Below are 13,468 nucleotides of genomic sequence, written 5' to 3'. Positions count from 1 at the left end.
AAGAATGAGAACTGCTACTTTATTAACTCTAATTTTTGTTTTTAATCTGTATTATCGATGCTCTTCTAGTGAGCGTTGCAATTATTTTCTAGAATATTTGCAACATAAAATAATAGACGGTGGCGAAAGTCTACTTATCTACAAGATACAAGTCAACCAGTTTATTTATCTACAACACATTTAAATTAGATTAAAAATTTGACTAAGTTAAATAGCAATAAAAAACCTCTTTCTGAAACAAAGCCATTTCTGCAAAAAGCAGCCCCATTCAAACTAATAATTTCTCTTATTTTGTGGTTAAATCATTTCAATCACATCCCAATTGCAATTTGATTAATTGGGTATTGATCAGCAATAAATCTGTCCGGTATGTGAATTAGCCTGGGCTCATCACAGTAACACATAAAAAAAAAAGTCAACATATACAATTTTAATCTTCACAAAAATGTGACAACATAGTATAATGTTTATTAATCTTTCAAAGATGTTTTGACACTTGGTATTACAGCTTGACGTTGCTGTGACTCTGTGCAGTATTGCTGAAAACAGGTTTTGAAGTAATGAAGTGCATATTAACATCGCAGCCCACTTCAATCATGTGGAGATATAGTTCCTAAACACGTGATTTGCAATCCGTGACAATACAGAGGAATTTTATTCTTGGGAAGAAATGAACTACAAAAAAAAAAAAAAAAGAAGGTTGTAATGAGTAATGGATGCCTCAAAGCCCAGTAATCCAACATTAAGGTGCAAGACTAAAGTGGACTGAATGGTAGTTAATTATAGTGCTGTCAGGCTAAAATTAAAATGTCATTTTATTAAAAAAGGCACTACCTTATTCAAGCCACATCATAATCTAAGCAGAGATAATTAAAGTGAATGTCGTCAAGGTTCTGCTACCATGTGAAACACTAACAGCTTAACACAGCAAGTGACCTGGGGGCTACTGTGTTCACACCAAGCTGAACGTAACTCATCATACGGACTACGAAGTCGAGTCCTGCCTTTCTTGCAAATTTCCAAAGATTCAGTGGCGAGTGTAAACAACACTGCATTGACTCTTTCACCTCTTAAATCAAATATTCTTGCTGCTCTCCAAGTTATTCAGGACAAGGCACAGATATTTATTTTAATTCAGTAAACTGACAAAAAAACAAAACAAATCCCACCCCATTGCAATTATTAGTGGCGTTAATACTCCTCACTCCTCACCCAATATTAGCAACTATCAAGGAAATGACACCAAACTGGAATAAACTAGTGTGTTTTCTGTGCAGCTTAATGCATGGAAGCATTGCCAGTCACGTTAGACAGACTCATAAACACAAATCTGGACTACGAGAAAATAAATAATGTCGACTAGTTAGAAAAATGAATCTTATAAAATTTAAATCACTCAGTGTACTCAAAGAAAAAAAATGTATATTTGGTCACAACAATCTAAAACAGAGGTCTTCATAGTGTGAGGCCTGCCTCCTCAGGGAGGATCAGTGGTGGATGAATATTAGTTAACAAAAGGATATCATCCAAATGTGATTTAGTTCAAGATGTGGTTAAGAGATACAGCATTTTTGAGGGAATTTTAACATTTTCCTACTTTCCAAGAGACAGAAATGAATAAATGGCTCTTAAAAGGGTGTTTTCCTGTATTTGATGACTTAGAATCTATGTACAAAGGCAATTTTAGGCTAGCTAGGCTACACCGTTGACTGTCTATGGGAGTATATAACCTAATAATGATTCTATATATTTATAATATAATGGAGGATGAGGGGAGGCCCACCATCCCACTGTCAAAACCTCTGATCTAAAACAACCAATTTGTGCACTCGATGACTACCTTATTAGCATTAGCTACACTTTGTGATTTGATATTTTGCTCACAAGCCGCCTTAGTAGATTTTAGTGCTACAGATTTGACCTCAAACAAGCTGTTAGCAACAGCACCTTTTCAGCAGTATCGCTTTCAACTCAATATCGAACGAACCATTGCAAAACAGAGGACACAAGTCAGTGTTCTTATCAAGTGTATAAGGCATGAGTAATATTCTAGTGTACATCAAACACTGTGAACACTTGTAGATTGTAGGCAAGTTGATATATGCTAAACAGTACTTACTATTCTGGTTACATGTCTTCTCAAGCCTGGAGAAGGAGTATAATATGGCTGTAGTCAGTGATGGTAGAGAGAGAGGCTCCTCCGTCGTGAGCAGACTGCTCAGTGTCAGATTCACTACAGTGATCTGCTTAACTGACTTTTGGTAGAGTTGGTTTTCAATGCCGCGTGTCATCCAAAGAGGCAGTTTGGTACACAGGACCTTTGTGACGTGTCCTAATGATGACGACCTTGCAGCACCTTCTAACAGGTAGAATTTCTGTGTCCATTGGGAAGGTCACATGGTCAAACAAAGGTCTGCACCGGGGTGATGGAGCGTGTCGGGGAACCTGCCCGCTCAGAGGAAGAGGAAGCTGAACGGTTGGTCACCTCTCGCTGCAATTCGTCCACTCGTTTCTGCAGCTCAGCACGCTTGGCCAGCAGCTCCTTGTAACGCTGATGAACGGGTTCCTGGGAAAGGGGGGGAGGGGGGGAAGCCACTCAAATTAAGTTTCCACCCATTTCACCCTGCTGAGCTCTCCTGGTCAGGGCTCCACCCCCTCTGCTGCTCTGGGGAGCACTGTGGTCAACCACATACTTCTTCTACCACATGTGTATACAGGGTACCGAACCAGTGACCCCCTTGTTTGTAGGCAAAATAACAGACTGCTGCATTAACTGGTTGCCCAAGTACATTACTTGATGCATGCAAACAATTGGCCTCATTCATGAAACTATTAACAAATGTGTTGTTGCTCACACAAGGACTTGTTTAATCCTCAATTTAGTCTTACAGAGAGGAATCAAAGCCTGATCAGTATTTGTAACTCCTTACTCCTGACAGCTGTTGTGCTTCTCCTGTAATACTGAAGTCTTAAGAATCCTGGGTGATTGAGTAAGGAGATATACACAATATATTTCAGAAGCAAAGACTTCAAAACAGTCACCAGCCTTTGCTTCTTGTCTGTAAGACTAAAATGAGGGCTAAAATATTTGTTTGGTGTGTAAGGAGATACTTCTGCACACATATATTTCATTACTGGGGCCCAATGTCCTTTCAGACTGAAATCAGGTTCTTAAAAGTCTACAATTAAACAATTCTACAATTTCATTTAGCAGACGCTTTTGTCCAAAGCGACGTACAACACAAGCAAGAATTTAGACTTAATTAAGGAAAAGTCCATAGGAAGCGCAAAAGTGCTTCAGTCCTTATACAAGGTTTCTTTGAATACCTGAGGTCTCATGCGAGGGTTCCAGCGAATGTAGTAACCAACCCAAAGCTCCAGGTGGCGTAAGCTGACTACAGGGAACAGCACATGGTTGGAGAAGTTCACATACAAGGGATTGGTAAACTCCTCCAGCTGACTGTTTACATAAGACCACAAGGATACTGTCCTCTTTGGAATCTCCTGTCAAACGCATGTAGATAAATTAGTTAGAACGTGTCAAAATGTCCAGGATTTAAGACAGGGTTATTAATTTTTTTCTTATTTCCTTGATTCAAATAACATACAAAGGCTTAAAAGAATAGACGCACTTACTTCCTTCAACCTTTGCTGTTCACTGTTACACAGGAATGTACCAAACAAGCAGCTGTACAGATGGTCCAAGATGGTCACCAGGAAGTATTCATTAAACTCAAAAGCTGCAGGAAACTTCAATGAACATGGTTTTGTTAGTATCCAAGAAGCTATTTCACTGTGAAAGAAATTTCTAAACTAATTGACTTAATGCTCACCTGGCGAGTTAACTGCCAGACACAGTCTATAAACTGAATAAAGACGGGCGAACGGTCTGCATCTGTGTGGTTCTTATCGCCATGGCCGATGCGCTGAAAGAAATGGAATTCAGAACCAGGATTAGTTTTATTCAATCGTATCATTAAAATTTTCCAGTGAGTGTTTATGACAAGCCGTGTTTACCAGCTGGAAGCGGTGCCCGAAGCTCAGCCACTCTTTCTCGAGCAACACCTCAAAGCCGCGAATGGTGCGGTAGTAGCCGTCGAGCATGAGCATGGCCAGAGATGTGAGCTGGGCTGTGCGGTCCCAGCCATCGCTACAGTGCACCACCACGGAGGTTTTCCCAGATTCTACTTTGTCTGCGATCCGCAGCGCTCCTGCCAGGATCAGCTACACACACAAACACAAACCTGGGTTACTATCTTTGCAGAGACCAATCTTTTCCTTAACCCTGAATTTTGGCCCCGCAAAGAACATCCAACCACATGAGAAGGCTTTCAGATCCTACAAAGCTGACGGATCCTTATGTTGTCCCTGATTCCCCTTCTGAGTTACAGCAGCAGGCTCACCTTGATGTGCTCAAGCCAGTGAGTGGACTCCAGATTGGAGAGCCAGTGAGAGTCCTCGATGTTGGGATACACAACGTCCTTCAATTTGCGTAGCGATTCTCTCATTACATGGATATTGTGAATATCGAGGAACACCAGCTCGGCATTTTGATAGGCATCCTCACTTTCATATCCACCCCCTTTCATCTGAGGGATTCAAAAAAAGACAGACAATCATAACCTCTGATCTGCATGCCAAGGATAATTTCTCGTAAAGTGATACTTTATCAAAAAATAGTACGTGTACAAGAAGTTGCCTTGTTGCCTGTTTCACCACTGTGTCACATCTCTGTGCTTCACAATGCAGAATAATTACATTTAGCTTGAAGTTAATGGCCCTAATCAAAATGTTAGTGGATTAATGAGGATGTAGCACGCTAGAGAAGATGTAGATTATACTGGACAATGTGCTTGAATTTGTAAACTGACATTTCTGGGCAGTTTTGCTGATGTTGCAGTAGGCCATAGCTTAAAGCTAATGGCATCCCATTAGCTTTAAGCCAATTATAAATATACTCTGGAGTCATAAAGAAGTGAGACATCTGCAAAATGTCTTCATGAGTTCAAGAAATCTATTTGTGAGTACCTGAAAGGCCAAATATACTTTTTTAGGGGAAGTATCGCTTTCATTCCATTATGAAAGATTTCCTCTTGCTAAATATCAGGATAAGAACACAAACCTTGTTAGCAGCAGCGTTGACACTGGGCCTAGCATCAAAAATGAAGAGTTTGTGGGACTGGGCATTAGCATCCATGATAGCCTGGAGATACTTCTCATCTTCTTTGCTGCGCTTCCCGTTCACCCCAACCATGGGTTGACTGCAACGAGTCACTGTGGCCTGGCTCTCTGGATGGATCCACGACAGGACCTACACACAGAATAAGGACATTAATGTGGCCCCAGACTTTCCCACAAGAGATGATCATGACCTTCATGGAACAGTTACCCACAGGTATCCTCCCCTTGGCCCGGAAGGCAGCGACTCTCTTCAGCTCTTCGTCGGGTATGTTGACAGGCACTGCTAGAGTTGATGGGTATGTGTCACAGAGCTCATAGTGATCGTTTACTTTGGTAATCCTCCAACTTTCATTAGGTATCCCCTTCCAAGAAAACACAACCAACATAATTTTTTTTCTTTCACATCAATCTAAGCACTCGTACTGTGTCCATATCAATTAAATACCTGTCTTTTGTATTCAGAGACAGCATCATACACCTTCCATCCATTTTCAGGAAAGACTTGTCCATACTCGAAAGCAAAGATTTGCTATGAGGAGTGGGAGAGAAATGTTTCAGTTGCAGGGTAGCTCAGAGCAACAGTGTCAGAGACGGCATGGCTGGAAATCACTCACCAGCCCGTTAGAGACAGGAAACGCGAATTTCATCAGCACTTCGAAAATGGACTTCCTGAGTGTGTCGTCCAGTTGTTTGTGGGCAAATCGTAGATTACGCATATCCTGTAGAGAGGCAGAGCAGAGAGTGTCAAAGCAGTAAGGCCACAGTTTCTGATAGCAGATTATAATCCAGTGTCCTTCCTGGTGTGCTAGTGTGGATATGGAGCTTGTTTACAGTCGCACTCTGTTTACATGACCGGGATTTCTATTGATGAAAGCAGCAACTTTTGAGACGTGTGACAAATTAAAGGGAAAAAAAAAACAGCTTTCGCAACTACAAACTGAAACTAATTGAAATGGACTGAATTTGGTTCATTCTCTCTTTAGTCTGGTTCAGTTTCACGGTGCAGGAAAAACAAGCAGGCCAGAGGTAGACTGAAATGTGCTGTCAGATGTTTGCAGAAGTCTTAGCCTTCTGCCTGTCGTGCTATCCGTTGTTCTGTTTACATTTAAACAAATATTGTGCACGGCCAGGCCATAATCCTTTGAGTTTTGGATTGCTCCTATAATTGTACTCTCAATGCAATTAAGCCACACTAGGGTTTGATAAGAAAAAGACCGTTGTTTTTTGTTCCTCACCTTACAAACTAGCCCATATGACACATCGCCACGGCTCGACGCGCTGCCAATCTTTTCCACACGACTCACCACCCCGAGGGGCAGGTCCAGAACGAATGCAGGCTCCTGAAAATAAACTACGCTTTAACCAAAATATTCTTTGACAATTTCATAAAGCTTTGAAAAAAAAAGAAAAGATAACAAGACTTACCCTGTCGATGCATTTGAAGAAAAGTCTGTAGTTGGTAATTGTCACCGCCCCCCTCAGCGGCCCAGTGAAAGGACAGAAGTAGGTGACATCTTGGGCTATTTAATAAAGCAGGTTAAATACAGCATTATTAGAGCATTTTATTTTGTTTTACTGGAGAAAAAGCTACTTTGCATACAATCCATGAAAGCAACGTTGACCTGAATTACCACTGCAACACACACCTGTGTCTTGCACAGCTTCATTTGGAAGTAACTGTGGTTCCTCTTTGTCTGACTCTCTCAGCACCTGTTGAGAACGTCAAGAACAGGCTTAAATGTGAAGCTGTTTAATGCAGTGAAACTTGTTCAGACAATCATCACAAGTACAACTGAAATAATGTGTGTAATTAGACGTTACCTTGGTATGTATTTTGGGTTTGACCTACAGGGAGAACAACAGAGAGTTACACTTCAGTCATTAGTTGACATTAAATGATGTAAGAGAAGTCGGTTCCAAACCCTGAGTTCTGGAGAAAACTCTGAGGTGGTCAGAGAGTCGGAGGACATGGTAGAGGTCGGCTTGGCGGGGGCGGATCGGTCGGAGCGAGACGTGGAAGTGCTGTTGAGAGATGACATGTGATTAAAGGAAAAAACTTCCTGTGCAGCCGTTTCTCTTACGTCACCGGTGTGAAGCAACTATTTGTGTGACTAAATAACACAAATAGTTTGGATAACTTAACAATTCAGATCATTATCTAGATAAAAAAAAAAGCAACAAACGTAACAACGTCTTGCTCAGGTTTCATTTTACTTTTCTGAAATGAAAACCACACTATCGGCTGCTGCTCTCACGGACGCTACTGCAGACAAAACTGTTCGATCTCGTGCGTCTCTGGTTCCATAAACTCATCATCTCACGTACCAACAGCACCACAACAAATTCCTTGTATGTGTAAAATCGTACTTGACAATAAAGCTTTTTCTGATTCTGATTCATCTTTTCATCTTATCAGTGTTATTGCTGGTGCACTGCTGTTTTTACTGCTGGTTCTTTTTGATTTTGAGGCTTTTGCTTGGATCATTTATTAATACACCAATGAGAGCTCAGGGAATTACTGAAAAAGGTTTAGCAGTCCCTGCAGGTAGCAGCTCCATCCATTTTCTCCCAGCCCCAGCAGCTTCTGTGCTGCCTTCCTCAGTCCCAGCTGCACACGACTGCTGATGATTTCTTTCCTGCTAAAAGTGTATGTAGGCCAACTTCCACTATTCAGAATACAGAGGGGACAAAGATTTATGGTGGCAGGGTTGTTAAAGTATTCACCAGGGCTTCTGAGCATCTCAGGTTTGCCTGCAGCTACCAACATCTCTCTGAAACTGCTCGCACTGCAGTCATGTCTGTTCAGATCAGTCCAAGCACCTAGAAATGGAGGGCACTAAAATCACTTGCTCCTCATCGCTAACTTCCCCATCAGTCCCTCCCTTCGTCACCAGCCTCCCTCCATAGCAGCGCCTCCTTCATCCGTGGCAGCCCTCTACAACAGCTTCTCCTTCATCACCAGCTTCGTCCTTCATCAGCTGTCTCCCCCCAGCAACCTCCCCCATCTGCCATCTGAATAAAACGTCATCCACCTGAAATCCTTTTTGATGTGTCCTCTCAGGTGCTGCAGATCCAGACTCAAAATCTGCTTAGGCTGGCGTGTCAGGGTGCTTGACTTCTCCATGTTGTTTGAGCAAGCAGCCAGCCAGTCGACTTTAAGGAGATTCTGAGTCCAACATCTGATCAACTAGCATAACTGCAGCAGGGACAACACAAGCACTCCTGTCCTGAACAGAACTGCCTCCCAAGCTGTAATGCCTCTGTCTCGTCTTTATCCCACACACACACACACTTCTGTTTTAATGTTTTTGGTCTCTCTGCACACACACATACACACGCCAACTTGAAGACAAATTCAAATAGGGCTGGACAACATGGAGAGGAAGAATACTGCGATATTCATTTAGATATTCTATTTTGCTATAAGTATATAAATCACAACATCTACTTTGGTGCAGAAACAAAAGTTGGACAATACAGTGATCATCTAATTGATCATTCATGGCTGTGTGATTTATGTTATAATCAGAGAATAGTTCACTTGGCGATTTTTAAATTTTCGAAATCACTTCATGAGAAACCTGACTTGCATATAAAAAAAATAGACAACGCATCAAATAATTGTGCAGCCTGAAATTCCACATTAGTTAATATAATACGCCTCTTTATCAGAACATGACTGTACAACCATAAGAGTTTAATATAATAGTTGAAGTATATATTTCTGCCATTAACAGTTCACTAAAATTCAACCAAGATAACACGTAAGATTCAGAGTATTTATTTGTTGTTCCGGTTCATCCAACCGAGCTCTGATTAACTCCTAACAAATCCCTAAAACATTTAAAACTGTAAATCTGACCAGTAATGCCAGTAACCGGAGACTGCTGCCCGCCTGTCAACCCCAGCGGTCGCTACTTGGCTGTCAGTTAAACGGATTAAAGGCGACATTGTTTAAGGTTTAACAAACTCCTCTGGAGCCATTCGGACGTTGTTATGACTAGTGTCTTAAGTTATACGACCATAATACAAAACTAAGAAGCGGTTTCAAAACTTGTAACTAGCTTAAAAATGCGTGTTGTTGAGGTGGTTTTAGCTACCTGGACAATGAATCAACACTTGGCTGTCGGGAGGAGGAGCGCTTGGAGCCCAGACTGTCGATGCTCCCGGTCTTCTCCATGTTCCACTGCTCAGACTCCTTTGGTAGCAGCAAGTGAGGTCCACAGTTACCGATATAGATCAGTATATCCACAGAAGAATGTGTCTAAATCCCCCCTCGGAGAACAGTAAATCCTTTCGAACAAAAGGAAGCTGCCATCTTTTCCCAGCAGCCTCCCCAATCCCTGACTCTGTCATAGGGAGGCGGTAGTTGGAGGCAGCGCCCCCTGCCGGTTACCGCTACCGCCGCTACGCTGCCCTCCTGGCCACTTTGACATGTAAAAGAATGAGAAAACGCCTAAATGAAAATACACTGGGAAATAAATTGTATTTAAAGATTGTTATGTCAGTGGCATTATTGCTCAAACTATATACATTTTATATGTCACTGACCTCTGATTCTTTGGGTTTTATTACCTTGACCACCAAAATATTTTCAGTTAAACCTCAAGTTCCAATGAGTATTTATCAAGAATCTGAATGAATCCTCTATGATGTAGCTGAGGTATGTGGTTCACAAGAATGGGACAAAGAGAACACTATGACATACTGTCTCTTCCCCAGCTGAGAGGGAGAGGGAGAGTGAGGAAATGATGAGACTTTTCCATCAGGAACATCCATCCATCCATTTTCTCCTGCTTATCCTGTTAAGGGGGGGGGGGGGGGGGGGCTATCCCAGCAGTCTACAGGCGAGAGGCGGGGTTCACCCTGAATGGGTTGCCAGTCTATCACAGGACCAACATATAAACAGACAAACATTCACACTCACAATTTTGAGTATCAATCAGCCTCGTCCCCTCTTGATGTCTTTGGACTGTGGGAGGAAGCTGGAGTACCAGAGAGAACCCACACAGGAACAGGGAGAACATGCAGACTCACACAGAAAGAACGGGGGCTCAAAACTGGAACCTTCTTACCAAGAGGCGACGGTACTAACCACTGTGCCGCCCCAGGAAAATCGCATATTCAAATTTGAAGTTTATATCTTTAAATTACATCTATCAACTTTACATTCTAAACTTTTCTTCCAAAGCTAAACTGGCACTAATAATATTTTGATGTATTTATATAATGTGCAGGGAAATTGGATTTGGAAATAGTTAAACCCAATTAAGTGGACAAGATACAACAAAAAGTAATGGTTGAAACAAGGCTATGAACAGGTTATTATTTACATCAGAGAAATTCTTTATTTACTGAAATGAAACCAACATACAGACAGCCTACATTTCCATTCAACTTTTCATGAGCTTTAGTCAAAGGATGCCACTTATATACAGCATTTTACATGATGACTGCGCAAACACAAATTCATCTGAAAACAGAATGAATGAAAATGACAGACAGTAACTGGAGGCAGAGAAATTTGATCGAAAAACACAAATAAAAACAGTCCACACCGGGTCCTTTACTTTACATACTTTTCCATAAATTTTTTGTGGAACTCAGAGCGCAGTGTATCGTTGACAAAGCGTTTCTCTTTCCGGGCTTTATCCACTCCTTTTGCACAGTTCTTGAACACAACATCGTCATCCCACCTGGAAAGACATTCACATATCCGTTGATAAAGTGAGGTAAGGAGAGAAAACTTAATACAACTATCATGTTGTGCACGTGTCTGTGTGAGAGATACCTTCTCTTGACTTTGAATGTATTCTGACTCTGGGTGACTTGTTGCTGCTGCTGCCCAGCCAGATTAATCAATGGATTACCACTCAAAATATTCTCCATTCGAATCCTCTCCTCCTCTGCTTTTTGCTCCCTCTCCTATAAAGTGAAAATAAAGAAATCCACCAGAAATGAAGATGCTGTGGTATCTATCTTTCATCTCCATAAACCACAAGATTTCTATTTGTGTTTTTTCTGATTCTTCTCAAAGAGAGGATATAAACAGTCTGAAATCATAGATTACTTTGCGTTCTTGCTCTTCAGCCCGCTCCTTCTTTATCTTCTCCAATTCTGCCAGAAGCGCAGCGGTGTCATCATCATCGCTATCTTCCTCAGAGTCCTCGTCCTCGTCCTCCTGCTCACAGACAGGCCTCACTGGTGAGGGAGCTCATTGAAAATGTCCTTGAAAGTCTGACAACATGAGTACTTACATCAGTGAGAGGATCATCAGCATCAAGATTGGCTGCTGGGATTTGATCCAGTCTGGGCCTCTTTGAGGATGATGATGAAGATGATGTGGTGTGCTCTGTAAAATGAAAGGTCAGAGAGGTTTAAGAGGCTGTATTTATTAGTATTGACTATTTGATTGAGTGAGGTAATTTATGCTTTAAGCCAAGCAGTAAATAAGTACAAAGGTTAATTTAACCTCTTGGTCCTCTCTCTCTGGTCTTCTCACGAGCAGCAGCACGCTCCCTCTCCTCCAGCTCCCTACGGAAGTCACGGTTACGAAGCTCCTCAGGGGCATCCTGGGTTGGTTGCCTGAAGACAGGATGGCAATTGAGGATGAAAATAACGCACTAATAATAGAACATGGAATCAGTGCTATGTGTGTGTATGTACTGTGCAACACAAGTACAACCCAAATCTAAACTTCATTCCGATTTAATCCACCGACCTGTATTTGATCTTTGTGTGACCTGGAAGATCCCGACTTGAATACTGCTTTGACAGAGCACTCAAATCACCTTCTCCTTTACCCCTCCCTCCTCTCGCTGGCTCAAACGTTGGTCTAGCAGCTGTAGTCATCTTGGATGGCTCTGACGTGGAAGAGATTAAGAATAAATTGAAAACCTCAATAAAGTATAAACACATTGAAGCCCACAGCACCCAATTCAAATAATTAGTGTTTTCATAAAATCTCAGGGTAGCACTCAAAGTCCTCAGAACTTAAGAACGACATAGAACTTAAGAACGACATACAATAGCAGAATTTGAGATGGGAAACTCTAAACACAAATAGGTATGGATGAAATGAAACAACAGCATCTCAATTTCTAACCCTAACCCCAACAATTCCTATTATTGTCCATAAATTTATTCAACCCAACACTATTTCCAGCTGGCTCTGCGACTAATTATCTGAAAATATCACCCATGCACAGATGCTCTGGAGAAATGTGGATGTGAATGTGGCAACCTGGGCGTTAAGAGCAGAAACCTTGATGTTTAACTACCTAATTTCCCATCATATACATTAAATTAAGAAGATTTAGTTGGATCTAGTTAGCATCGCACCAACACTTATTAAATAACAATACCAAATGATCCTGTGAAAAAGCAGTTTTCGCTGTTCAATCAAAATCAAAGTACAGCTTATTTGTGCGGTTTCCTAGAAGGACACATAGTTTGCTAGTAATAACAGAGTAAAGAACAGAACAAGCTACTCTCTTAAATAGCTAACATTAGCTGCTCGTGCTAGGAAGTTGCTACACAGGGAACAACGTTTAATAACTGTTACAGAGGAAAAGGCTACTTCAGCCGACATTAAACAACAACACAAAGTAAGGCTGGGAATTATATTCAACAGAGTACATTTTGTATTTAAACATCTGCATTAGAAAATGTATCAATTTAAAATAATAGCACTCACGAAGCTGTTCCCACACACAACGAAGCGGAAGCCTCGACACGATGAGGAACGTCACTTCCTGAAAAACAGACGCGGTGAAAGATGCGTTCAAAAACCCTCGGAAACGCTTTGGTATGTCAGCGAAATAACGTTCCCCTTTGTTCACATGCTAAACGTGTTACTCCAGCGAATGGAATTGCGTAGTTCGAAACCAAACTTTAACAGTTTTCTGTATCGCGCAAAACCAAAACAAAAGACAGGGAGATAAGTGTTAGAGTGCCTTAGTGCGACTGTGTAATGTTGTTGTGAGGAAGGTAGAGGGCAGATAATCTCAGTTGATGTACCAGTCTGCCATTGATATTATCACTACTCCTATAAACTATTCCCAGGTGTTTATTTAGCTGGGAGATGTCAATTTCTTTGTTCGTTTACTTCTCTTAAAGCTTTGGTCCCCCGACATTTTCAGTGTGATTAAAGTAGAGATGCTGCTAAAGTTTATATTTCACTATAAGTGTATTAAACTATCTGCTTTTATAGGTAAATGGGGATAATACAGGTACATGGTTGTCAGTTCAGCTGCTTCTACAGGTCTTGTATTGTGTCGTACACTGA

The 13,468-nt window shown here is 41.4% G+C and overlaps 2 protein-coding genes across 2 annotated transcripts; both read right to left on the bottom strand.

The window, feature by feature from the left end:
• Positions 1-448: 448 nt before the first annotated feature.
• mtmr2 (myotubularin related protein 2) lies at positions 449-9,579 on the bottom strand. Its single transcript, XM_086226162.1, has 16 exons — positions 9,282-9,579; positions 7,104-7,203; positions 7,003-7,026; positions 6,828-6,891; positions 6,607-6,701; positions 6,417-6,521; positions 5,796-5,900; positions 5,627-5,710; positions 5,394-5,543; positions 5,123-5,311; positions 4,404-4,589; positions 4,018-4,224; positions 3,834-3,926; positions 3,637-3,750; positions 3,328-3,504; positions 449-2,566 (listed from the first exon to the last, which is right to left on the bottom strand). Exons 1-16 carry the CDS (start codon positions 9,359-9,361, stop codon positions 2,402-2,404), a joined length of 1,938 nt encoding a protein of 645 aa, XP_086082288.1. The 5' UTR covers positions 9,362-9,579; the 3' UTR covers positions 449-2,401.
• Positions 9,580-10,512: 933 nt separating this feature from the next.
• Positions 10,513-12,935, bottom strand: cwc15 (CWC15 spliceosome associated protein). The gene is made up of 7 exons (XM_086226468.1): positions 12,878-12,935; positions 11,903-12,044; positions 11,654-11,766; positions 11,439-11,533; positions 11,252-11,362; positions 10,973-11,106; positions 10,513-10,877 (listed from the first exon to the last, which is right to left on the bottom strand). The coding sequence occupies exons 2-7, from the start codon at positions 12,031-12,033 to the stop codon at positions 10,748-10,750; spliced, it is 714 nt and encodes a 237-aa protein (XP_086082594.1). The 5' UTR covers positions 12,034-12,044; positions 12,878-12,935; the 3' UTR covers positions 10,513-10,747.
• Between the last annotated feature and the right edge of the window lie 533 nt (positions 12,936-13,468).

This window comes from Aulostomus chinensis, chromosome 15, assembly GCF_037954235.1.
Source record: "Aulostomus chinensis isolate RoL2024-O1b breed Wild chromosome 15, RoL_Achi_v1.0, whole genome shotgun sequence".
NCBI lineage: Eukaryota > Metazoa > Chordata > Actinopteri > Syngnathiformes > Aulostomidae > Aulostomus > Aulostomus chinensis.
Note: the sequence above shows the minus strand (reverse complement) of the source record. Positions and strands in the feature narration are given on the sequence as shown.

Bases quoted from the DNA above. Each gene is read 5' to 3' on its own strand.
- mtmr2 (XM_086226162.1), bottom strand. From the start codon at position 9,361: ATGGAGAAGACCGGGAGCATCGACAGTCTGGGCTCCAAGCGCTCCTCC. The intron at 5,544-5,626 runs GTATTTAATTGA...TTTTCTTGGAAG, and splicing joins TCTCTGAATACAAAAGACAG to GGGATACCTAATGAAAGTTG. The intron at 5,312-5,393 runs GTGGGTAACTGT...TTCTGTGTGTAG, and splicing joins GGGCCAAGGGGAGGATACCT to GTCCTGTCGTGGATCCATCC.
- cwc15 (XM_086226468.1), bottom strand. From the start codon at position 12,033: ATGACTACAGCTGCTAGACCAACGTTTGAGCCAGCGAGAGGAGGGAGG. The intron at 11,767-11,902 runs GTCGGTGGATTA...TCCTGTCTTCAG, and splicing joins CACACAAAGATCAAATACAG to GCAACCAACCCAGGATGCCC. The intron at 11,107-11,251 runs GTAATCTATGAT...TTCACTTTATAG, and splicing joins CTGAAGAGCAAGAACGCAAA to GAGAGGGAGCAAAAAGCAGA.